The sequence below is a fragment of the Nerophis lumbriciformis genome, linkage group LG27 (genome assembly GCF_033978685.3).
Source record: "Nerophis lumbriciformis linkage group LG27, RoL_Nlum_v2.1, whole genome shotgun sequence".
Lineage (NCBI taxonomy): Eukaryota > Metazoa > Chordata > Actinopteri > Syngnathiformes > Syngnathidae > Nerophis > Nerophis lumbriciformis.
The window spans coordinates 34,425,149-34,450,845 of NC_084574.2; the positions used below are offsets into that span (position 1 = coordinate 34,425,149).

A 25,697-nucleotide genomic window follows, 5' to 3' on the forward strand; every position below is an offset into this window, starting at 1 on the left:
TTTCACTTCACAGGTGTGCTTGAAGCTCATTAAATTAAATAATTTTTTTTCTAAATGTAAAACACTTCCTTGGTCAAAATGTTGCATAGATGATGTTTTACAGATCATCTTCAAGTCGCTTTCTGACAGTCACTTCAGGATGTGCCGTTTCGTGGGCGGTCTTATTTGCGTGGCTCACCTTCGACAGCGTCTTCTCCCCGTCATCTTTGTTGTAGCGGTGTAGCGTGCAAGGACGGGAGTGGAAGAAGTGTGAAAAGTTGGTGCTAACTGTTTTAATGACATTCAGACTTTACTGCAATCAGTAACGGAGCAGCATCTCCTCATCCTAGTTTGCAACAACAATGCCAGAAATGTGTCCCGTGAAAAACCATCCGACCGGAACTCTCTAATAACTAAAGTTCCTTGGGTGAATAATGTAAACTCACTACACCGGTATGTTTTAGCACTTTCATGGGGAGTTTACTGACAGATATAAGTAAGAACTTTACACTACTTTATATTAAAAATGGCAACAGCGGAGGATGAATGTCCCATAACAAAAAGATAGAGAAAAAGAAGAAGCTTATCGACTGCGGCGTTGGTACGGACGACAATGGCGGATGCGCACAAATTTTCAGGACTTATGCAGAACCCAAATACACATCAGCAGGTACCAGAAGGTAAGAAAAGTTGATTTTGCATAATATTGTGAAACAAACGCTAGATAACATGTCTGCTAATAGGTGCCATTTTGCCATCCTTATACACACACCATAATAATACTCGTATCCATCAAGCGGTGCGGCTTCATAGCGTACCGAAGTCGTACTTAAAAACATTTTGACGGATTTTTGAGCGCCGTGTGTAATGTTCTATATTCTCAATTGGAACATGTAAAAGTTTTAGTGGTGTTTACTGGCGTCATCTTGCAGTTTACACGTATCTCTTATGTGTGACTGCCATCTACTGGTCACAATAATCATTACACCATGTACCAAATAAAATTGCATGGAGGTCGGTGAATCCAAAAGTATTAGGCGCATCGGGTTATAAGGCGCACTGTCGATTTTTTTGAAAAAATTAAAGGATTTTAAGTGCGCCTCATAGTCCGAAAAAAAAAAAACGGTATGTGTTTATTAGTTATTTCTATGAAGTGGGAAAGAGGTCGGATTTAATAAACTTTGCGTCTTCCGGAAAATATGTGACGTGTCATATTGGAACTGTGTACATGTTCAAAATGAACTTCTACCAACCAACAACATTGATTAGAACACAGGAATGTAAAGTTGCAAAAAGAAAAGTCTCATTAAATGAACCATGAACCTCACCTGCCGGTCAGTGAACGTGAGGCACCGGAACTGACTTATCACTACATCCTAACTACAGATGGAAGTTAAATGTTTTTTTTGGATAATATTTCTGGACCAAAAAGGAAGCCATGAGTGTTAACGTAACTCGCTCAACATTTATTTTATCTACTTTATAATTTTTTTTTTTTTAACCGTCCTCAAGTATTTTCGTTGTAACTTCATAGCTGTGACGTAATAATTAATCCCGCCCAATTCTTTTAAATTGCTTTCTGATTGGCTGCTCTCGAAATCTCTGTACGGTGATTGGCTGTCTTTGTTTGGCATTGCCATGGTGGTTCTTCATGTCAGGGGCGAGCCACGTTGACACAAGAAGTGGCCTTTCGTCATTTTCCCACACCGGGAAAGTAAGTGTCACCTCGCTAGACTCCATCTGTCAGTCCCGTGGGCGCCGGTGCCTTTATCCAAGAAGAGGTTTGTGTCCGTGTTGAATGTGTATTCGTCGTGTTTTCGCCAATATGTCGCTGTCAATCTTTGCTAACAGGTTAGCTGCTAGCTAGCATGAAGTTGCATCAGCACATCTTCACATTATTGTCACTTCATCAATTATTATTATTCAATAAAGCATGTCGAAGAATAATCCTTAATGACATCAATAGGGGTAACATTGTCTTGCAAGCCATCTTGGGCATTCATACGACTGATATATTTACAATTAACAATAGAGCTAATATAATGTACATTACATTTTGTATTTATTGATGCTATTGATTGTTGTTGCTGTTTTTGGGGAGCAGATACGTCACAGCCGTTGCCAAAATGAGTGTCGGCTTCATTGGAGCAGGTCAGCTGGCTCATGCATTGGTGAAAGGATTCACTGCAGCAGGTAAACTTGACTTCTCCTCCAAACTTCATCTGTGTGCAACCCTTAATTTCAGACAAAGTTGAGGTGAAGCAGTGGTACGTGTAGAGATGCAACGATGATAGATATTCACCGTACGATTGCAATCTGAGTACCAATTAGTTTCAAGAATATTTTGCTTTGATTAATTTCACAACAAAAAAAATCGCATACAATCCATAGAGTTTTTGATGTTATTTCTCACCATCAAAAATAACAGTACCGTATTTTTCGGACTATAAGGCGCACTTAAAATCCTTTTCATTTCCTCAAAAGTCGACAGTGCGCCTTATAACCTGGTGTGCCTAATAATTTTGGTTGTGCTTACTGACCTTGAAGCTATTTTATTTGGTACATGGTGAAATGATAAGTGAGACCAGTAGATGGCAGTCACACATAAGAGATACATGTAGACTGCAATATGCCGCAATTAAACAACACAACAATTTTGTGTTCCATTTGAAAATATAAAACATTACACACGGAGCTCAAAAGTGTATCAAAATGTTTTAGTACGACTTTGGTAAGCTATGAAGCCGCACCGCTTGATGGATTGTACTGTGCTTCAACATAGGAGTATTATTATGGTGTGTGTAAGGTAAGACATATTATCTGGCGTTTTGTTTTGTAATATTGTGCAAAAGCAACTTTTCTTACCATCTGGTACACTATCTGTATTTGGGATCTGCAAAAGTCTTGAAAATGTACACGCGTCTGCCTTTGTAGTCAATAAGCTTCTTATTTTTCTTTCTCTTCTTGTTATGGGACATTCATCCTCCACTGTTGCCATTTCTAATTTAAAGTAGTGTAAAGTTCTTACTTAAATATGTCCGTAAACTCGCCATGAAAGCGCTAAAACATACCTGTTTAGTGAGTTTACATTATTCACCCAAGGAACTTTAGTCATTAGAGAGTTCCGGTCGGACGTTTTTTTTAAGGGACACATTTCCGGCGTCGTTATTGCACTAGTGAGCCGCGGATGACGGGATGCTGCTCCGTTATCAATTGAAGTAAAGTCTGAATGTCATTAAAACAGTTAGCTCCATCTTTTGACACGGTGAGCCACGTAAATTAAGACCGCCCACAAAACTGCGCATCCTGAAGCGACTGCCAAAAAGAGGCTTGAAGATGGACTGTAAAACGTAATCTATGCAACATTTTGACCAAAGAACCACCATTACATGTTATGTACACCACAAGGAAGTGTTTTACATGTACCGGTAATAATATGATATTTGATGACCCCTAATGCGCCTTATAATCTGATGCGTGAGAACAGTTTGCTGCTTTGTCTCGCCGTCATTTCTAAGCTAAAATAGCATACCACCTCAATAGGTGTGTATAAGCGTGTGCACCGCTAGTATGACTTTGTGTTCGTACTGTGCGGGTTGCGCCAAAAATAACATACCAGCATAATGTCCGTTTATAGCGAGTGAGGAAGACTAAAACATGCGTTGAGTTTTTTAATCATGGTTAATAGTAAAACCGGTAATCGATGCATCCCTAAGTACACTACATATGGTCATTTAATAGCATTTTGTACCTACTACCTACCTGTTTATTTAATGTCCTCAGGTGTGATCGCTACACACAGGATCACAGCGAGCTCCCCAGACACTGACTTGCCTACTGTGACCGGCCTGAGGGTGAGACTGGTCTTTCATTTTGTAGTCTTAAAGGGCTCCTATCTTGCAAAATGAACTGTTCTTACCTATTGGTACCTGTTTTTGTGTATTTGGGATCTGCATAAGCCCAAAAAATGTGAAATCAAACCATTGAGGCAGGATGGAGATATTTATAATACATTTGTTTTCCTTCATACTTCCTCCAAACAAATTTGCCCTGTTGTAGGGCTGGGCGGTATACTGGTATTACACTTAATACCGGTATATTCTAGAAAGAGATACAGTACAGGCCAAAAGTTTGGACACACCTTCTCATTCACTGGGTTTTCTTTATTTTCATGACTATTTACCTTGTAGATTGTCACTGAAGGCATCAAAACTATGAATGAACACATGTGGAGTTATGTACTTAACAAAAAAATGGAAATAACTGAAAACATGTTTTATATTCTAGTTTCTTCAAAATAGCCACCCTTTGCTCTGATTACTGCTTTGCACACTCTTGGCGTTCTCTTGATGAGCTTCAAGAGGTAGTCACCAGAAATAGTTTTCACTTCACAGGTGTCATAGTTTTTGATGCCTTCAGTGACTATCTACAATGTAAATAGTCATGAAAATAAAGAAAACTCATTGGATGAGAAGGTGTGTCCAAACTTTTGGCCTGTACTGTACTTGAGGTGTTCCTCATTGCACCCCTTCAAATCATCTCCTTTTTGGCAATTATCATTCTCTCGATGAGCTTCAAGCGGTAGTCACCTGAAATGGTTTTCACTTCACAGGTGTGCTCTAAGCTCATCGAGAGAATGCCAAGAGTGTGCAAAGCAGTAATCAGAGCAAAGGGTGGCTATTTTGAAGAAACTACAGTATAAAACATGTATTCAGTTATTTCACCTTTTTTTGTTAAGTACGTAACTCCACATGTGTTCATTCATAGTTTTGATACCTTCAGTGGCAATTTACAATGCAAATAGTTATGAAAATTAAGAAAAATGCATTGAATGAGAAGGTGTGTCCAAACTTTTGGCCTGTACTGTATATACTTGAGAAAATACCGTCATACCGATATCTAATGATGTGCCTTTGTTACGGCTGGTGCGGCGCGCCCGGCAGACACCACAGTTTAGGAAGGGTCTGGAGCCCGTCCGGAGTCACTACCCCCGCCACTTTCGCTTTGGCGCACAGCCGACGTGCCCGCTCAGGCGGCTGGCAGCTCCCCTTTATTAACCAGAGGTAACACAAGCCGATGAAAAGATTCAACAGAACAGCCGTCAGAGCCGACAATCTGCCACTGCTTAAGCTAACAAATACAGTTCAGATGAAATCCTTGCTGACGTCAAACGTCGCTTGGCAACAGACACCGCCTTTTAAACACATGCATGCACATGCTGCTCTCATTCATTTCCCTCATCTGCATATGACATATATTTTAATGTTTATTTTGAAGTAACTCATTAATTGCTTTACTTAGTAATTAATTTTATCCGATATTTAATTATTGGTTAAGTATTGAGTAACTATAATTAATTAGTTGTTGTTTTTTAAGTAGCAGTAATGTGGTGTTGAGTTTAAAATACCGATATTGTATGTCGCGATTTGGCCTATAAAATACCAGGATATCAGTGTTGGTCCATATCGCCCTGCCCTACCCAGCGGATCTCCTTATATGGTAAAGTTCTACCTTAAGCTTTGCGTGAGTTCGCCGTTGTAGTCAGTAAGTTCTTTCTTTTTCTCTATCTTCTTGTTGTGGGACAGACTGCCTTGTACATGCACATGTATCTTCCGCTGCTGCCATTTCTAATACAAATTATTTGGGATGTAACGGTATCAAAATCTCACGGTACGATATAACAATATTAAGGCCACGGTACGATGTTATTGTGGTATATAGTGGGTATGTAAATTATTCAGAGTCAGACCCCTTTAAATGTTTCACTCCTTGTTTTATTGCAGCCATCTGCTAAAATAAAAAAAGTTCATTTTATTTCTTATTAATGTATACTCAGCACCCCATCGTGACAAAAAAAAAAAAAAAAAGATTTTTTTGCAAATGTATTGAAAATTAAAGTCAAATCAAATGTACATAGGTATTCAGACCCTTTGCTCAATACTTTTTTGCTTTAGTGTACATTTTTTTTTTTTTTTTTTTGGTCCTGTCCAGCTTCTCAGGGCAAATCATATAGTTGATGTAGATGCCCATATCGGCTATTCAGATTTACTTTACAAAAGAGAAGTGTAGGATTCTTCTCTTGTTGCCTTATTTGTATTTGACTTTATTAAATGTATTTATATTATCATTTGGTGCAGCCGGGCCGGAGCAGGAGGGGATAGAAAGAAAGAAAAAGAAGACAGAGGGGGAAATTGTGGGGACAAGAGGGGGATTAGACAGAGAGACAAAAACGACAGCAAACACAACAACAACAATAGAGCAACATCAGCAAATACGACATGTACAAATATGATGGTAAAAGTGATAGCAAAGAAGCAGTTAGCGAAAATAAAAAATAATACAGAAATTACAATGAGCATTATTACACTACAAATGGAGCAAAACAAATACCAATAGAAATAGCGCTATTGATAATGAACAATACCAATAATTTACCTCTATTATCAACAATACAGTTGTTCAAATGCAACAATACATTGACGTAATGATAACTTGAGATACAAAAGAATGCAGAAAAATGGAGGGGGAGAAAGAGAAGCAACCTACATTAACCTTGTAGATTGTTATAGTAACAATAGTGTAATGATATAGTGTACATCAATGAGAAATAAAATGAAAGTGAAAAATTTTAAAAGGGTCTGAATACTTTCCGTACTCACTGTATGTCCACTGTATGCTGTAATGTGTAAAATGAAGTGGCAGAAATGTTTAGGATAAACACACTTACTGTAATTGAACACAAACATAATGTTCAAATGTTTTAATCATAGTACAAACTAGGGATGTCCCAATCCAGGTTTTTGCACTTCCGATCCGATACCGATATTGTTTTTGCACTTCCGATCTGATACCGATACTGACCGATAATGGCCTATCCGAGCATGTATTAAAGTTTTTAAAGTTATTTAGCCTACTTAGTTGTCAGAATCATGTTGAAAAGGGTTTTAGTACTCTTGATAACAACTAGCCAGCTGAATTAGGTGAGTTTGAATAATACACAATGGTTGGTAACAAGAAACTGACCTGTTTATTCAAGGATAAACACAAAATAGACTAAATTATACATGACAAACAGAAATGGCATCATTGAAACAAGGGCTGGGCGATATGGCCTTTTTTTAATATTGCGATATTTTATGGCCATATTGCGATACACGATATATATCTCGATATTTTTCCTTAGCCTTGAATGAACACTTGATGCATATAATCACATGAGTATGATGATTCTGTGTGTTTTGATTGATTGATTGATACTTTTATTAGTAGGTTGCACAGTGAAGTACATATTCCGTACAATTGACCACTAAATGGTAACACCCGAATAAGTTTTTCAACTTGTTTAAGTCGGGGTCCACTTAAATTGATTCATGATACAGATATATACTATCAGATATATACTATCATCATAATACAGTCATCACACAAGATAATCACATTGAATTATTTACATTATTTATAATCCAGGGTGTGGAGGGGGGCGCCGGATGTAAATGTCAAAAAGACAGCCAAAAGAGTTTGATATGAGAATAAATCTAAAGTTAAAATATAGGGTAGAAATGCACCCATTTGCAGGAAATGTAGTCTTGATTTTCAACATTTTCTTTTAAGGCTTGCATGTCTACATTAAAACATTCTTCTTCTTACTGCATTAATATATGCTACTTTTAAACTTTCATGCAGAGAAGGAAATCACAACTAAAAAAATCACTAATTTTTTCATACGGTGTTGATGTGGAAATTTTTGCCTCGGCATTTTGATGGTGTGGTCGTGCGGCACCGAACGGAGATAAGCGTCTCGACAGACGTTATAATATTTGAACAATGATGACGAAAACTGTTTTCTCTGACGTGTCGGTGTGTCGAAAATTGTTATGCGCTTATTTTTTTATTTGATTTTGTGCGTGGCATATAATTGCTATGCGCAGAGGACGTTTAAACTGCGCAATTGCACAAGCGCGCACCTTAGAGAGAACGTTGGTCACACGGCTGCGCTAGCATCACAGCTAACGTTAGCCATGCTGCTACCTCTCTGCTCTGGGAGGGCTTATACGTATGTGACGTATGACGTGACAGTATGTGACGTATGACGTGACAGTATGTGACATGTGTAAGAAGGTGCGCTTGCTGTCTGTGAGAAGCACAGACACAGGAAAGAGTGAGAAGAGCCTGTCGTGTAATGCCAGCAGCTGAAAGCAACTGCGTCAGAATCCACAGACCTGTGGATGTGTTGAAGGTGTGCTGGAAAATGCGGAACGGAAGTTATAGGGAGCAGCAGAAAAGTGGAATGTACTATTTAAATAGGTGCGTTGGAAAAAACGGAGCGGAGTTGTTGTTTTTTTAACTGGATCTGGATCGGCATTTTCCCATGCCTTGCCGATACGCATTTTTTTGCAAATATCAGCGGCCGATCCGATCCAAATATCGGATCGGGACATCCCTAGTACAAACGTGTATGTTTAAGTGCAAAGAATTGTGCAGGAACATCTACTGTTTCAAGCAAATACAAAAAAACAACAACTTACATTTGAGTGTCTTTAAAGTGACAATGTAAACATCCAGGGTAAAATAATGTACACGTTAGTGTCTTCTATATTTTACTTTCTGACAAGCAATGTCCTTCGCAGTGGATATGTTTATATTAGTCTAGAATGTTCTGCTTCTAAGAAAGGTTAGATTAACAATTAATCCATCCATCCATTTTCTACCGCTTGTCCCTTTCGAGGTCGCAGGGGGTGCTGGAGCCTATCTCAGCTGCATTCGGGCGGAAGGCGGTGTACACCCTGGACAAGTGGCCACCTCATAGCAGGGCCAACACAGACAACATTCACACACTGACTTCAAATATATTTTCTGAGCAACGGTTTATGAGGTGACGACTTGTCCCCCGCGACATTTCCACAAGTGGTGGAAAAATGGATGGATTAAGGGTTTTCATCAATAAGTTTTTCAGTTTACTGGTACCATAAGGAAGCGCTAAAAACTACAACATGGCTTTCACCGGAGAAGACAGTCGTAGTGGAGGCACAAAAATAGGACCGCCCACGAAACTGCGCTTCGTCAAGATACGGTCGGAATGTGGCTCGAAGATAGTCTGTGAAACATCATCTATGCAAAATTGTAAAAAGTGTTTTAAATGTAGGAAGAAAAAAAACATAATATGACCCCTTTAAGAAATTACAGGCATGTGACTCTTCTACTTATGCTGTAATAATAATAATATTGATAAGTGTTGCAATTCCATTGTTTGTAGAAAATGGGAGTGAGCCTGACAACCAGTAACAAAGAGACAGTCAGCAAGAGTGATGTGCTCTTTCTGGCTGTGAAGCCTCACATTATCCCTTTCGTTCTGGATGAGATTGGTCCAGACATCGAAGACCGCCATCTCATAGTGTCTTGTGCTGCAGGGGTCACCATCAGCTCCATCGAAAAGGTGATTATTACTCTTACAATTTCCATTGCTGTGTCATTGTACATTTACTTGTCTTACTTGAATACTAGAGGTGTAATGATACAGGTGACCAATGTTCCCTCTAATTGTTCATGTGTCTGAGCAAACACAAAAACTCCCTGAGCATTCAGTGGAGCACATGTGAGCAACATCACACGTGGCAATACCAGCAGCACACCTGTCTCAAACCAATCTTTTATAACAACACTCAAATGAGAGGAGTCATTTTCATGAGATTATTTTGTAATATTAGTGATTTGGCCTACTTGTAATGAAAATAAAAGAAATCTTGTTTTTCATAAGCTATGGATTAGTATTGTACAATATGTCTGGGTGGGGCTCCTGCTTTGGAAATCATTTGTACCCCTTTCAGAGATCACATTTAGTTCCCCTTAAACATCCTTATGTTGCACAATGAAATGTAAGCATAGGATGAAGTGTGCATTCCTGTAACTTTCTCTAGTAACAGCATTCTATGATTAAAATAAATCAATCAATCAATCAATCTTTATTTATATAGCCCTAAATCACAAGTGTCTCAAAGGGCTGCACAAGCCACAACGACATCCTCGGTACAAAGCCCACATACGGGCAAGGAAAAACTCACCCCAGTGGGACGTCGATGTGAATGACTATGAGAAACCTTGGAGAGGACCGCATATGTGGGTAACCCCCCCCCCCCTCTAGGGGAGACCGAAAGCAATGGATGTCGAGTGGGTCTGACATAATATTGTGAGAGTCCAGTCCATAGTGGATCCAACATAATAGTAAGAGTCCAGTCCATAGTGGGGCCAGCAGGACACCATCCCGAGCGGAGACGGGTCAGCAGCGCAGAGATGTTCCCAGCCGATGGCCACCGGACCTGTGCCCCCCCCCCCCCTCAAGGAAAAGGGGAGCAGAGGAGAAAAGAAAAGAAACGGCAGATCAACTGGTCTAACAGGGGGGCTATTTAAAGGCTAGAGTATACAAATGAGTTTTAAGATGGGACTTAAATGCTTCTACTGAGGTAGCATCTCTAATTGTTACCGGGAGGGCATTCCATAGTACTGGAGCCCGAATAGAAAACGCTCTATAGCCCGCAGACTTTTTTTGGGCTCTGGGAATCACTAATAAGCCGGAGTTCTTTGAACGCAGATTTCTTGCCGGGACATATGGTACAATGCAATCGACAAGATAGGACGGAGCTAGACCGTGTAGTATTTTATACGTAAGTAGTAAAACCTTAAAGTCACTTCTTAAGTGCACAGGAAGCCAGTGCAGGTGAGCCAGTATAGGCGTAATATGATCAAACTTTCTTGTTCTTGTCAAAAGTCTAGCAGCCGCATTTTGTACCAACTGTAATTTTTTAATGCTAGACATAGGGAGACCCGAAAATAATACGTTACAGTAGTCGAGACGAGACGTAACGAACGCATGAATAATGATCTCAGCGTCGCTAGTGGATAAAATAGAACGAATTTTAGCGATATTACGGAGATGAAAGAAGGCCGTTTTAGTAACACTCTTAATGTGTGATTCAAACGAGAGAGTTTGGTCGAAGATAATACCCAGATTCTTTACTGATTCGCCTTGTGTAATTGTTTGGTTGTCAAATGTTAAGGTGGTATTATTAAATAAATGTCGGTGTTTAGCAGGACCGATAATCAGCATTTCCGTTTTCTTGGCGTTGAGTTGCAAGAAGTTAGCGGACATCCATTGTTTAATTTCATTAAGACACGCCTCCAGCTGACTACAATCCGGCGTGTTGGTCAGCTTTAGGGGCATGTAGAGTTGGGTGTCATCAGCATAGCAATGAAAGCTAACACCGTATTTGCGTATGATGTCGCCTAGCGGCAGCATGTAAATACTAAAGAGTGCAGGGCCAAGAACCGAACCCTGAGGAACTCCGCACGTTACCTTAACATAGTCCGAGGTCACATTATTATGGGAGACGCATTGCATCCTGTCAGTAAGATAAGAGTTAAACCACGACAAAGCTAAGTCTGACATACCAATACGTGTTTTGATACGCTCTAATAAAATATTATGATCGACGGTATCGAAAGCAGCGCTAAGATCAAGAAGCAGCAACATAGATGACGCATCAGAATCCATCGTTAGCAGTAGATCATTAGTCATTTTTGCGAGGGCTGTCTCCGTAGAGTGATTTGCCCTGAAACCGGATTGAAAAGGTTCACAGAGATTGTTAGACACTAAGTGTTCATTTAGCTGCTGTGCGACAATTTTTTCGAGGATTTTCGAAATAAAGGGAAGGTGGGACACCGGTCGGTAGTTTACCATGAGGTCAGGATCAAGGTTAGGTCTTTTGAGCAGAGGATGAATAACCGCTTTCTTGAATGCTAGGGGAACAGTGCCAGAGGAAAGTGATAAGTTTATAATATTTAGCACTGATGGACCTAATAATACAAAAAGCTCCTTGATAAGTTTCCCAGGAAGTGGGTCAAGTAAACATGTTGTTTGTTTTATCCCACTTACACGCTGTAATAGTTCCTCTAATGTTATTTCATCAAAAAGAGAGAGACTATTTTGTATTGCAGTATCCGTCGTAGATACAGTTGTATCTGTGTTCATAGAACCCAGTTGTAGCTGGGATGCGTTGTCTTTAATCTCCTTTCTAATGAGTTCAATTTTCTTATTAAAGAAATTCATAAAGTCATCTGCCGAGTGGGTGGAGCTATTGGGAGGAGTCCCTTGTTGGGTTAGCGATGCTACTGTACTAAACAAAAATTTAGGGTCGTTTTTGTTGAGGCGGATGAGATTTGAGTAATATTTAGCTTTAGCTAAGGTAAGCATGCGTTTATACGATATTAAACTATCACTCCATGCTTGATGGAAAACCTCAAGCTTGGTCGCGCGCCATTTGCGTTCCAACTTTCTACATGATAATTTATGAGCTCTGGTTTCCTCTGTAAACCATGGGGTGCGCCTTTTAGGGGCCCTTTTTTGTTTTAGCGGTGCTATACTATCAATGGTTTTGCGCAGGGCATTGTCAAAGTTGTTAGTGAGGTTATCAATAGAGCCGACATAATTTGGGAATGGTGCCATTACCGAAGGCAGTAGGTCAGCAAGAGTCATCGTTGTGGCGGCATTAATGTTGCGGCTGCTATAGCAGTTATTATTATTATTAGTTTGTTGACAATGAGTCAGAACTTCGAATTTTATAAGGTAATGATCGGACATTACTTTAGTATACGGGAGTACCATAACTTTGGAGGTGGTGACACCCCTGACCAGCACTAGATCTATCGTATTGCCGTTGCGATGCGTAGGTTCATTTATTATTTGTGTAAGACCACAGCTATCAATTATAGTCTGGAGCGCCACGCACTGAGGGTCCGATGGGGTATTCATATGGATATTAAAGTCCCCCATTATGATTATATTGTCTGCGTGCGTCACTAGATCAGCAATGAACTCTGAGAATTCATTAATAAAGTCCGAGTAGGGCCCTGGAGGGCGGTAGATAACAGCCATATCGAGAGGCAGCGGTGCGACAGACCTCATAGTAAGCACCTCAAACGATTTGTATTTATTATTTAGGTTAGGGGTAAGGTTAAAGTTTTCATTGTATATTAGTGCGACCCCCCCACCCCTTTTAAGGGGACGGGCAATATGCGCATTCGTATAGTTAGGAGGAGATGCCTCATTTAGCGCAAAAAATTCGTCTGGTTTGAGCCAGGTTTCGCTAAGACCAATGACGTTAAGATTGTTGTCTCTAATGACCTCATTAGCTAATAACGTTTTGGGAGACAATGATCTTATGTTTAAAAAGCCCATATTATAAGTATTGGGCTGTTTTGACGAGTTTTTGTTTAAATTATCCGTAGTAGAAATATTAATAATGTTGCGTTTATTATACGTAGTGCACTTTAAATAGTTTCGACCATATCTAGGAATTGATACGACGGGAATTTTCAGATTGTTTGCTTGATGCTGCGATCGACTGAACGCATCATGATTTGCCACCTCAGTAGAATGCATATCTACCCCGGACACATTCACAACAGAAAACACATTATGTGAGTTGTGTGTTATTCTAAGAAAATTGCTATGCGTACAGGAATTATCCAGCCTGGTGCTGGCCAGTTCTAGCTTAACTGACTCCTCACCCGGACTAGCAGGCTCTGTAATTGCCTGTGGCCGGGCTTGCTCTAGTGTAGTTAGTCAAATGTGACTTAAACAGTAGTCTATATTCTTAGACAGGATGATGGCGCCTTCCTGGTTAGGGTGAAGGCCGTCCCTCATCAGCAAGCCTGGTTTGCCCCAGAAAGAGGGCCAATTATCAATAAACGTTAGTCCCTGTTGTCTACAGAAGCTAGCCAGCCACTTGTTAAACGAGACTAATCTGCTATATCTCTCATCATTGCCTCTCGCAGTCAGGGGGCCAGAGACAATTACTCGATGCCTGGACATCTTTCTAGCGAGATCACAAGTCCTGGCTATGTTTCTCTTTGTAATCTCTGACTGTCTCATTCTAGTGTCATTGGAGCCAACGTGTACAACTATATTCGCATAACTAGTGGTGCGATTAGCCTGTCGTACGTGTTTACTAGGCCTGTTGCGAGTTAGCTCCCTAAGATTAGCCTCAATGTCAGGTGCTCGGGCCCCCGGGATGCACTTAATTGTGGCTGGTTTGCTAAGCTTTATGTTTCGGGTGATGGAGTCCCCTATGACTAAGGTGTGGTGCCCGGTAGACTGGGGTGTAGGACTAGCTAAAGAGCTAAATCTATTATGCGTCTCAACCGGTACACCGTAGCTTGTAGGCCGCTTAGGACTGCTACAGGCTGGGCTAGTTAGCTCGCTACAGCTAACGCTAGCAGATGTGTCCGCAACATCTAAAGTTACGAGATTACTCTGCTCTAACTGGCGGACACGGCCCTCTAGCAGAGCCAGCCTCTCCGTGAGTAAGGTGCAAGACGCGCAGGAAGCCATACTCACGGTGTTTTCTGTCACCGAGTGAAGTTCCTGCTGTCTTCCGAGAAGTCCTGGTCACAGTGTGCAGGAGTAGACTCCTTCTGACCGGCGCCCGGCGAATAAATTAACATTAATAATAAATGACAGTAGAATAAGCACACGTATGACTGAGGAGTCATAGTGTAACTTTGTGGGGTGTTTGAGTTGTCTGACTTTTTGTGTCCATAAACGCACCAGTGGCTTAGTGGTATGCGTGTTGGTGACAGGTGACAAGTTGCTTTTGGCCTGGTTTGTACGGCAGAAAATGACTAATTTTTCGAGATAGAAGTTTTTTACTCATGTTTTTGGTGTGGTTATGGCCGAATATAAACAGTTTTGCTCAATAAAGTGATCGATATAATTCCTGTCTTCGAAGCATCTCGATAGACGTTACAGTAATTGAACGGTGTTGACGAAGACCGTTAGGGCCGCTTGTTGTCACTGTCACTCAGAGTTGCATTGCAAAATTACACAGAATAAATGTGTTAATTTTGTTTAGAATTCAGATGAGATTTGATTTGTTGCGCGGCATATATTTGCTGTGCGCAGAGGACGCTTGAGCAGCGCACAATTGCGCAGGCGCGCACCTTAGAGGGAACGTTGCAGGTGACCTGTGGTACAGTCCATACGTTGGTTTTTGCACCACAGTATGTCTCGTAATCCTCGCAAAGAAATGGGTGTGGGGGGGTCCTATATGGCGGTCAAAGTGTCAGATTATCTCCTCAGCCATTTACTGTCCAGGTGAGATGCATGATTTATGATCTACAATAAAATTACAGGAAGCAAGGAAACCGCAGACTATTTGATGTAAACATAGGGTGACACTGAAGTGATCCCGGCGACCGAGGTGAATCACGGCGCCGCTATAAATAGTTTGTCTGCGTTAGCGCTTACAATAACAATATCACTGATACTTGGTTAATATTCAAGTCATGAAATGTAAATTAAGTATTGTTGGCTCTTTTTCAATGGTTATTTATCGGCTTTTATGGACGGAATAATGAAGCTTCCATTGGCTCCGCTGTAAGCAAACTTAATTACCTTTTATTTATTATTTAGAATGCATTTTTTTAAAATCCATCCGTCATGTCTTTCATATTGATTGTGAACGATAAGCAAAATTCCTTAAAAAGTGCAGTTCCCCTTTAAATTCAGCCCAGGAAATATAACACATTTAAGAAGAAGATTGAGTTGTGGCATGTTATTTGCCTAAATTTAGCCCTCTGTGATTTGAATTTGAGAGATCTTGCCACCCTCTAGTGGGCAAAGATAGAATCAACGGCCAATGACCTTGAGTTTCACTTGCGAAGGATATGAGCACAATATTAATTCATATGACTCAACTCATGATATAAATTTACTATAACCGAGAAATAAGGTCAATACAAGGTTGCACAGAACACGCCTCCTGCCCATTGAACTTTGTGGGCATTATTAAACACGTTCAGACACTATATCATTTAAAATTAAACACAAATTTACTATAGTGTGTAATGAGATGTGCAAAACACTCTCTCCACACTTCCCCATTTTTGGCGCATTTTAGCTGCTTGAAATTTCTGACTGATTACAAAACTTTAAGGAGGTCGTCAAGGAAGTAAACAAGGTCGGAGTGAAATTCACATACCGTATTTTCCGCACCATAAGGCGCCCTGGGTTATAAGCCGCGCCTTCAATGAACGGCATATTTCAAAACTTTGTCCACCTATAAGCCGCCCCGTGTTGTAAGCCGCATCTAACTGCGCTAAAGGAATGTCAAAAAAACAGTCAAATAGGTCAGTCAAACTTTAATAATATATTAAAACCAGCGTGATGTGGGCGCGCATGGAATCGTATATCAACATGGACGGAGCTGCGTGAAAAAAGCCACCCGGCCTCTTCGCGTAAACTTAAAACTTACCTTAACCACTCGCTCATCTTTTCTTCATCCATCCCTTCGAGTTAGCTTTTATGATGACGCCGGCTGGAAAGGTCTCTTTTGGCAAGGTCTTCCTTTTGAATATCACCATGGGTGGAAGTTTCTGGCCATTAGCATGGCAAGCTAGAACCACAGTGAAGGATGACTTCTCATTCCCTGTGGTGCGAATATTCACCGTACGTGCTCCCGTTGTATCCACAGTGCGGTTCACAGGAATATCAAAAGTCAGTGGAACCTCGTCCATGTTGATAATGTTCTCTGGCCGGATCTTTTTTTCAGCTATCTTGTTTTTACAATATGCACGGAAAGTAGCCAGCTTTTCTTGAAAGTCTTTAGGCAGTTGCTGTGAAATAGTAATCCGTGTGCGGATGGAGAGATTGCGTCTTTTCATGAACCGGATGCCTGTCGCTTAGTAGGAGCCATTTTGTGGTCTTTACAGATGTAAACACACAAAGGAAATGAAACGTACGGTAATATCCGCGCGCTTTTTCTTCTTCTACGCTGGCGGGTGGTTGCTTACAGTAGAAGAAGAAGCGCTTCCTGTTCTATGGGGGCGGGTGCTTACCTTGGCGGTTGCTTGCGTAGAAGAAGAAGCACTTCCTCTTCTACGGGGAAAAAAGATGGCGGCTGTTTACCGTAGTTGCGAGACCAGACCGAAACTTTATGAAAATGAATCTTAATATTAATCCATATATAAAGCGCACCGGGTTAAAAGCCGCACTGTCAGCTTTTGAGTAAATTTGTGGTTTTTAGGTGCGGCTAATAGTGCGGACAATACGGTACTCCTAATATTCAACGGTTTATCGCTTATGCTTCTTAAGGCATTATTGAATTTGAAGTTACATGTTTAGTTTGTTATAGCTTGCTTTTATCAATGCAAACTCAGGGTTTCCCCTACACGGCCAAGATACCTGTAACGCTGTGGGCGTAGTCACAATGACGTCAATGAGTAATTTGCTATAGTATGGTTTTCTTTAAAAAGGCTCAAAAACGTATACATAGATTTGAAACAAATCTGTTTTTAACAATTAGTATTAACATATATTTTTTTATATCGTTTTGCCATATTTTCAATTGTTGCTGCTTGTTGTACCAGGTACTTAAAAGATTTTTCAAGTGTTTACAAGTGTTTACAGACTTTGAATTATAAAAAAAAAACTATTTTAAACAAGCAAGCAAATCTAGCATCTTCTTCTGGTGTTATTATATAATGCACTCGTATATAGAGACTCGACTTCTGTCCCTCACTAAAGAGGCTGATGCGAGCATGACGTCACACTTTCTTTGTGCTGTTCCTTGAGTTGGACTTTCTCTTTTTAAAAGCTGCCACTGTCCTCTTAATATTTGCACATTATGTAGATGGCTAACTGCGCGGTTATAGCTGCTATATATATATATATATATATATATATATATATATATATATATATATATATATAAAAATTACGTCCACATTGCACAAATGCTGACAACGCTCTAGACAATGGCGTGCGCTTTGTTTACATCTGGTTTCGGTAGGGCATTTTTCAGTGATCAAAGTCTTTTTTCGGTGGTCAAGTTTTCGGTACATCACTTGTCAATAGTGTGCAAATAATTTTGGAAGTAGAATTGTCTCACATCAACTTATATATAGAATAGAATAGAAAGTACTTTATTGATCCCTGGGGGAAATTCAATATGATATTAATACATATGCATCCATCCATCCATTTTCTACCGCTTATTCCCTTCGGGGTCGCGGGGGGGCGCTTGTGCCTATCTCAGCTACAATCGGGCGGAAGGCGGGGTACACCCTGGACAAGTCGCCACCTCATCGCAGGGCCAACACAGATAGACAGACAACATTCACACTCACATTCACACACTAGGGCCAATTTAGTGTTGCCAATCAACCTATCCCCAGGTGCATGTCTTTGGAGGTGGGAGGAAGCCGGAGTACCCGGAGGGAACCCACGCAGTCACGGGGAGAACATGCAAACTCCACACAGAAAGATCCAGAGGCCGGGATTGAACTCACGACTACTCAGGACCTTCGTATTGTGAGGCAGACGCACTAACCCCTCTTCCACCGTGCTGCCCTACATATGCATATATTAATAAATATACAAATACAAATGTGATATACAAATAAATAAATAAATTGTATAAATAAACACGTGTGTAAATATATTTGATATTTCAAAATATATACAAATAAAATGTAAAAATGTGACATACAAATAAATCAAGAATTTCTATAAATAAACCTGTATTTGTAGATATATTTTTAAGATTTGAATATAAATATGCTTGATTTTGTATTTGTATTGAATTTGCATATGTTGATCGCTTTTTTGCTTTTGTGTCGATGAGACATTTCTCCCTCAATCCTGAGATTTTAAATGCAAGCTGATATCATCCGATACTTTTTCGCTGATAATGGACTCCTATCAATATTGGATCAGGACACCCTCTAGATTTTAGCACATGGAAAATCTGAGGCATTGAATCAGATCAAACGCATAAATAAAAAGTATTGTTTTGTTCCGATTAACTCTGAAGTAAATTGAATCTCCTAGTATGGACCAATAGTTAAGTCACAGTTTTATCTGAGTATGCATTGTAGCCGGAATTCGTCAAGGTAACAAAAAGCTGGAGTGGTAAGATGTTGTCTATTGTGAGGAGCATTCAAGAGATTTGAACAAGGCTTCTTTAAATTGTTGACTTACATCTTCTTTGTTAGAGCTGCACATAAATGTTTATTTTTTTCCTCTATACGATTTTGAAAGGGGGGGGGGGGCATGGGTAGAGTCACATTGTGCTACGCCAGGCCTGGGCAATTATTTTGACTCGAGGGGCCAAATTTAGAGAAAACAATGTGTCTCGAGGCCGGTATATCTATTTTTAGGAACACTAATACAAAACCTCACATTGTCTGATTGAATGCTAAAAACATTAAGACTCCTTAATTTTTTTTACTGAGACACCCAGAATGTACATGAAAATAAATAATGTGGTATTTACAATATTAACTATGAACGGTAAAACACTGAATATTGACAACATATGAACGTCACACCCCCTCTCCATCGACATATTTTACAATCAAGCGAAACGCAAAAAAAATGCAACAAAGAGCGAAATAAGAACGTGAAGGGTAAAACAAACGCACCCACTATCTGATATATCTGATACATCACTAAGCTTTAGAACTTTGTTGTAAAAATCTCCTTCCGCGTCTGTCCCTGACACTCACTTTTCAGGCTGGCCGCTCTGTGGAAATGCTACTCGCCCACACTGCTTGGTGCCTTGTCTGAGCTACTGTGACTTAGATTACCATAGTAACTAATTAGATTACCATAGTAACTAGTATATCATGCAAAAGTGCAGATTCCAACCATTGAAATACTTTGTATAGTTCAAGACTTACAGTAATTTGAAAACATCACTGCAAATCATAATGGCAGCTACAGTTTCTATCTTAAAGATCTAAAAACATTATTTTGGAATGTCCGGCGGGCCAGATTGAAAATCTTAACGTGCCCCATGCAGCCCCAGTCCCTTAATTTGCCCAGGTATTTGCTACGCGGAGGGCTTTTTGCTACACTGGACGGGCAAAAGTCCAGTGTAAAAAAAGTGGAAATCCGTGGTCCAAAAGGGTGTATTGTGCTAGGCAGTTATTTTAGCTTGTACTGTTGCATCCCTAATGAATGTCATTTTCTTTGGTTTGAATGTGATTGATGGGTCTTTATATCAATTCTCAGAAACTGCTTCAGTACCGCCCTGCTCCTAAAGTCATGAGGTGTATGACCAACACTCCAGTGGTGGTGAGAGAGGGAGCAACAGTCTACGCAACTGGTACTCATGCAGAGGTAATTACACAAGGATTGTGACTGTTTTATTGTTTACTTCAGTCTGCTTCAATCTAGGCTGATGCATTTTTCTTATTGGATACATTTGGACCCTGTCCACATGGTACACAAAACTTTTTTTTCGTTTTAAGTTTCGTCATCCTGCCACAGAAACGGAGAATTGTATATAATGAACACACAAATACAAAACTGCTTATTCTTGATACTCTAAGCAAGGGGGTCAAACACAATTGCTACAATTTGTGTTTACCTGCTACATGGCTTATCTGTGTACATTTATCCATAGTTTTGTTTTTAGTACTTACTAATGATTGTAGTTTTCTTAAAGCACAGACCAGGAGTGGCAACCATGAATCCCGAAGCATTTATTTTATATTGTAAATAAAGCTTTTTTATAATTAGATTTTAGTCTTAATTCTTGATTATGGCATCGCCGTTTTCTGCTGCATATTTCACTACGTCAGGCTTGTAATCTGCAATATATGATTTCCTTTTCGGTGCCATTTTAGTTCAGCACTTCTCAGTTTTTATAAATTACCGCCAATGTTGAAATAATCAATTTTAATAGCTATGGATGTAGCAGCAGTTAGCATCCCATGACCCACAATGCGCTTCTGCCATGACGCACAATGCACTTCTGCCATGACCTGCCCCCGCCGAATTCTTATTGGTTGACGTGTGTGACGATTGCCTACATTTCCTTCGTCTCTTACGCAAATGAGATAAATATTATTTGATATTTTACGGTAGTGTGTTACCGTATTTTCCGCACTATAAGGCGCACCTAAAAACCACAAATTTTCTCAAAAGCTGACAGTGCGCCTTATAACCCGGTGCGCTTTATATATGGATAAATATTAAGATTCATTTTCATAAAGTTTAGGTCTCGCAACTACGGTAAACAGCCGCCATCTTTTTTCCCCATAGAAGAAGCGCGCGGTGCATGCTGGGATATGTGACGTTTCATTTCCATTTGTGTGTTTATGTAAAGACCCCAAAATGGCTCCTATTAAGTGTGTTGTCTGTCTAATTATAAATAATGCAGACGAGGCGTGTTAACTGAGTTCTCAACGTTTACTCACAGCGTGCTCATAACCACATTCTAACTCCCAGCATACAACAACGCTTCTCAGGGCTACCGCGCATGCTCGTAACTATCGTTGCATGCTGGGTAGTGTAGTTGTTATATTTGCTAGCTCATAACAGCACATTGAGAGACACGCTTACGCGCTTAATTCAATACTCGCCGTCATTCCGGGTGGATTGACAAAAGACCTCCAGCCGCTAGATATTGGTGTCAACAGGGCATTCGAAGCTAGACTGCTAACTGCGTGGGAACAGTGGATGACAGAAGGCGAACACACCATCACTAAGACGAGGAGGCAGCGCCAGACGACGCCAACATCTGCCAGTGGATCATAAATTTGCCCAACTTTTCACTTCGGACACCGAAGACGAAGGATTTACGAATGAAGAATAACTTCAGAAAGTGAGCGCTATGTTTATTTTGTGTGTTGTGACATTAACGTTCGAGCAACATTATGTTGCTATTGCTCTGCACTATTTTGAATTTTACTATGTTTGTGATTGCACATTTGCGTACATTTTGGGAGTGAACAGAGTTGTTAGAACGCTGGTTTTTAATATATTATTAAAGTTTGACTGACCTATCTGACTGTTTTTTTGACATTCCCTTTAGCGCAGCGTAGGCGCGGCTTATAGTCCGGGGCGGCTTATTGGTGGACAAAGTTATGAAATATGCCATTCATTGAAGGTGCGGCTAATAATCCGGTGCGCCTTATAGTGCGGAAAATACGGTAATAATTTCACACATAAGTCGCTCCGGAGTATATGTCGCACCCCCGGTCAAACTATGAAAAAAACTGCGACTTATAATCCGAAAAATACGGTAATTGAATAAAATGATATAGATTACTAAAATAAAAACTACAGCTCTTGCAACATACATTAATTATAGTAGTCTATTTTCTAATGGATTGTAGGAAGCTGGGGCCTCATGTACAAAGCTTGCGTACGCAAAAAAACTTGCTGTGAGATGTATCAAAACTGACGTTGACACGAATGTGCGCTGCCTCATGACAACTTCATAGCTGGTGTACGCACATTTCTACAGACTGTGGATACTTAAGCTACATTATCGGACTTGTACAATTAAAAAATAATAAAGGCAAGAAAACAAATATTATTTTTTGCCAATGCATTTATTACTTTCTGTTCATGTTAATATTTGTGAGGACATTTATTCATTTATCTAGGCGATCATTTTGCCACCTATTGCTGTCATTGTGTGATCCTGTGGCGATCCTTGCCCATGGCAGGTGGACAGCTGCAGCGGGTGGTCATGACACCTGAGACCCAATAGGATGGCACAATAACAAATGCTCTGGCAAGCGACTAGTGACTATCTTCTCAAACGGAGTGCAGCACTAATTTCCCTGAGTCTGTTTTGGCCACGCACATCTATCTTCTTTTTTCACCTTCTTCCTTATTTGTTTTATTTCCACCTGTGTTCAGTTCTCTGAAGACACGGCAATTAATGACAGGCTGACAATCGCTCTGCGGTTTGCTCGAAAGATGAGAAAGAAGCACATCCTACTGTCTTGTGATTGGTCTGAACGTGCCGAGCTCATGCACATGGCTATTTTCGATATGATTTGCATATGAATAAGGGAATGTGGTCTGGGCGTGCCATTGGACGATGTGGCTCAGGTTAGCGCCTTGCATGGCAGCTTCCACCACCAGTGTGTGAATGTAGAAATAGTGTCAAACCGCTTTGAGTACCTTGAAAGTAGAAAAACGCTATACAAGTATAATCCATTTACCATTTCACATCTCTGCATAGGATTCCAAGTAGATTGCGATGTAACCAAGGAATGTGCTTGGATTTATGCCTGCAAACACTTTCATACATCTAAATGTTTACCGGCGTACGCCATTTTCTGGATTTGATCGTACGTCCGTATTTAGTAGGAAAGCCACGCAAACTCTTTTTACATGAGAGCGCTGGTTTTTAAATACTCCTATTGTTTCAACAGTGTGCTCTTTTTTGTTTTATCATTTAGATTTGAAAGATTTGTAATATATGTATATGTATATATATGTATATGTATATATATATGTGTATATATATATATATATATATATATATATTTATATTTATATTTCTGATGATGTTTTTACTGTCAGGTGGAGGATGGTAAGTTGTTGGAGCAGTTGATGGCCAGTGTAGGATACTGCACTGAGGTGGAGGAGGACCTCATTGACGCCGTCACCGGGCTAAGCGGCAGTGGACCCGCTTATGTAAGCAACTTAACTGCTTATGTCTATGTCACTCACACTGTATACAGAACACACAAAAGAACATAGAAAACACAAATAAAAAGAAAATAATACAAAGAACAACTCCTTACATCAGCTACCTTTTAAGACTGCTTCACTCCAAATTTGTCACATTTCATTTAATACTTGACAGTGCACACTACATCCTGTTTGACTGCATTGAACAAATAATAGTATGAATAGATATAAGTAAGATATGTACTATAATAATATGTGTGCGGGGTTGACACAGGCGTTCACAGCACTGGATGCACTAGCAGATGGAGGAGTGAAGATGGGTCTGCCAAGGAGACTCGCTGTCCGACTCGGAGCTCAGGCCCTATTGGTCAGTTGTCTTCATTCATTTTGTGTTTTTCATTCTGTCACCCACTAGCGGTCAATTGTACATACAGAATCAGAGGCGGGAATATCTGGCCACCTTTTTATTCAATTATACATGTAAATAATTATTATATTGTTTATCATTTATTCATATTGTGTGTGTGTGGGTGTGAATTTAGTCAGCTACGAATTGTGCAAGTTCTCCCACTTTAAAAAGATGAGACGCCTGGTACAGTTGAACTATGAGAGACAGAATTGGGGAAAACATCCAGGAAATCACATTGTAGGATTTGAATCAACTGGAAAATTCCTCTGTAAAATAAGTATTTGGTCACCTACAAACAGGCAAGATTCCTGGCTTTTACAGACCTGTAACTTTCAATCAATCAATCAATCAATCTTTATTTATATAGCCCTAAATCACAAGTGTCTCAAAGGGCTGCACAAGCCACAACGACATCCTCGGTACAAAGCCCACATACGGGCAAGGAAAACTCACCCCAGTGGGACGTTGATGGAACTTTGGCCTCGTTATCAGTGTAAAAGACACCTGTCCACAACCTCAAACAGTCACACTCCAAACTCTACTAAAGTGCTGTTAAAGGACACCAGAAACAAAATTGTAGACCTGGACCAGGCTGGGAAGACTGAATCTGCAAAAGGTAAGCAGCTTGGTGTGAAGAAATCAACTGTGGGAGCAATTATAAGAAAGTGGAAGACATACAAGACCACTGATAATCTCCTTCAATCTGGGGCTCTATGCAAGATCTCACCCCGGGGGTCAAAATGATCGCAAGAACAGTCAGCAAAAATCCCAGAATCACACGGGGGGGACCTAGTGAATGACCTGCAGAGAGCTAGGACCAAAGTAACAAAGGCTACCATCAGTAACACCCTATGCTGCCAGGGACTCAAATCCTGCAGTGCCGGACATGTCCCCTGCTTAAGCCAGTACATGTCCAGGCCTGTCTGAAGTTTGCTAGAGGGCATTTGGATGATCCAGAAGAGTAATAGGAGAATGTCTATGGTCAGATGAAACCAAAATGGAACTTTTTGGTAAAAAACTCAACTTGTTTTGTTTGGAGTAGAAGGAATGCGGAGTTGCATCCAAAGAACACCATACCTACTGTGAAGTATGGGGGTGGAACATCATGTTTTGGGGCTGTTTTTCTGCAAAGGGACCAGGATGACTAATCAGTGGGAAGGAAAGTATGAATGGGGCCATGTATCGTGAGATTTTGAGTGGAAAAACTCCATCCATCAGCAAGGGCATTGAAGATGAAACGGGGCAGCATGACAATGATCCCAAACACCACCTGGGCAATGAAGGAGTGGCTTCGTAAGAAGCATTTCAAGGTCCTGGGGTGGCCTAGCCAGCTTCCAGATCTCAACCCCGTAGAACATCTTTGGAGGGAGTTGAAAGTCCATGTTGCCCAGCGACAGCCCCACAACATCACTGTTCTAGAGGAGATCTGCATGGAGGAGTGGGCTAAAATACCAGCAACAGTGTGTGAAAACCTTTTGAATACTTGCAGAAATTACCTCTGTCATTGCCAACAAAAGGTATATAACAAAGTATTGAGATGAATTCTTATTGACCAAATACTGATTTTCCACAGTAATTTGCACAAAAAAATATTTAAAAATCAAGAGTGTGATTTTCTGGATTTCTTTTCTCATTTTGTCTCTCATAGTTGAAGTGTATCTATGATGAAAATTACAGGCCTCATCTGTTTAAAGAGAACTTGCACAATTGGTGACTGACTAAATACTTTTTTGCCCCGCTGTATATATGCGTGTGTGTGTATTAGGGCCGGGCGGTATATCGATATACTCGATATATCGCGGGTTTGTCTCTGTGCGA

The 25,697-nt window shown here is 40.3% G+C and overlaps 1 protein-coding gene across 2 annotated transcripts in view; it reads left to right on the forward strand.

Moving 5' to 3' along the window:
• The first annotated feature begins 1,592 nt into the window (after nucleotides 1–1,592).
• Nucleotides 1,593–25,697, forward strand: part of pycr1b (pyrroline-5-carboxylate reductase 1b) — a 28,253-nt gene continuing 4,148 nt past the window's right edge. Inside the window, exons 1-7 of one of the 2 annotated variants that reach the window (XM_061988064.2) lie at nucleotides 1,593–1,760; nucleotides 2,084–2,172; nucleotides 3,763–3,833; nucleotides 9,233–9,412; nucleotides 20,045–20,152; nucleotides 23,360–23,473; nucleotides 23,745–23,837. In XM_061988064.2, coding sequence (XP_061844048.2) covers nucleotides 2,106–2,172; nucleotides 3,763–3,833; nucleotides 9,233–9,412; nucleotides 20,045–20,152; nucleotides 23,360–23,473; nucleotides 23,745–23,837 — 633 coding nt within the window. In that variant the 5' untranslated portion in view covers nucleotides 1,593–1,760; nucleotides 2,084–2,105. The remainder of the gene's footprint in view (nucleotides 1,761–2,083; nucleotides 2,173–3,762; nucleotides 3,834–9,232; nucleotides 9,413–20,044; nucleotides 20,153–23,359; nucleotides 23,474–23,744; nucleotides 23,838–25,697) is intronic. The other variant, XM_061988065.2, reaches the window with a different exon arrangement.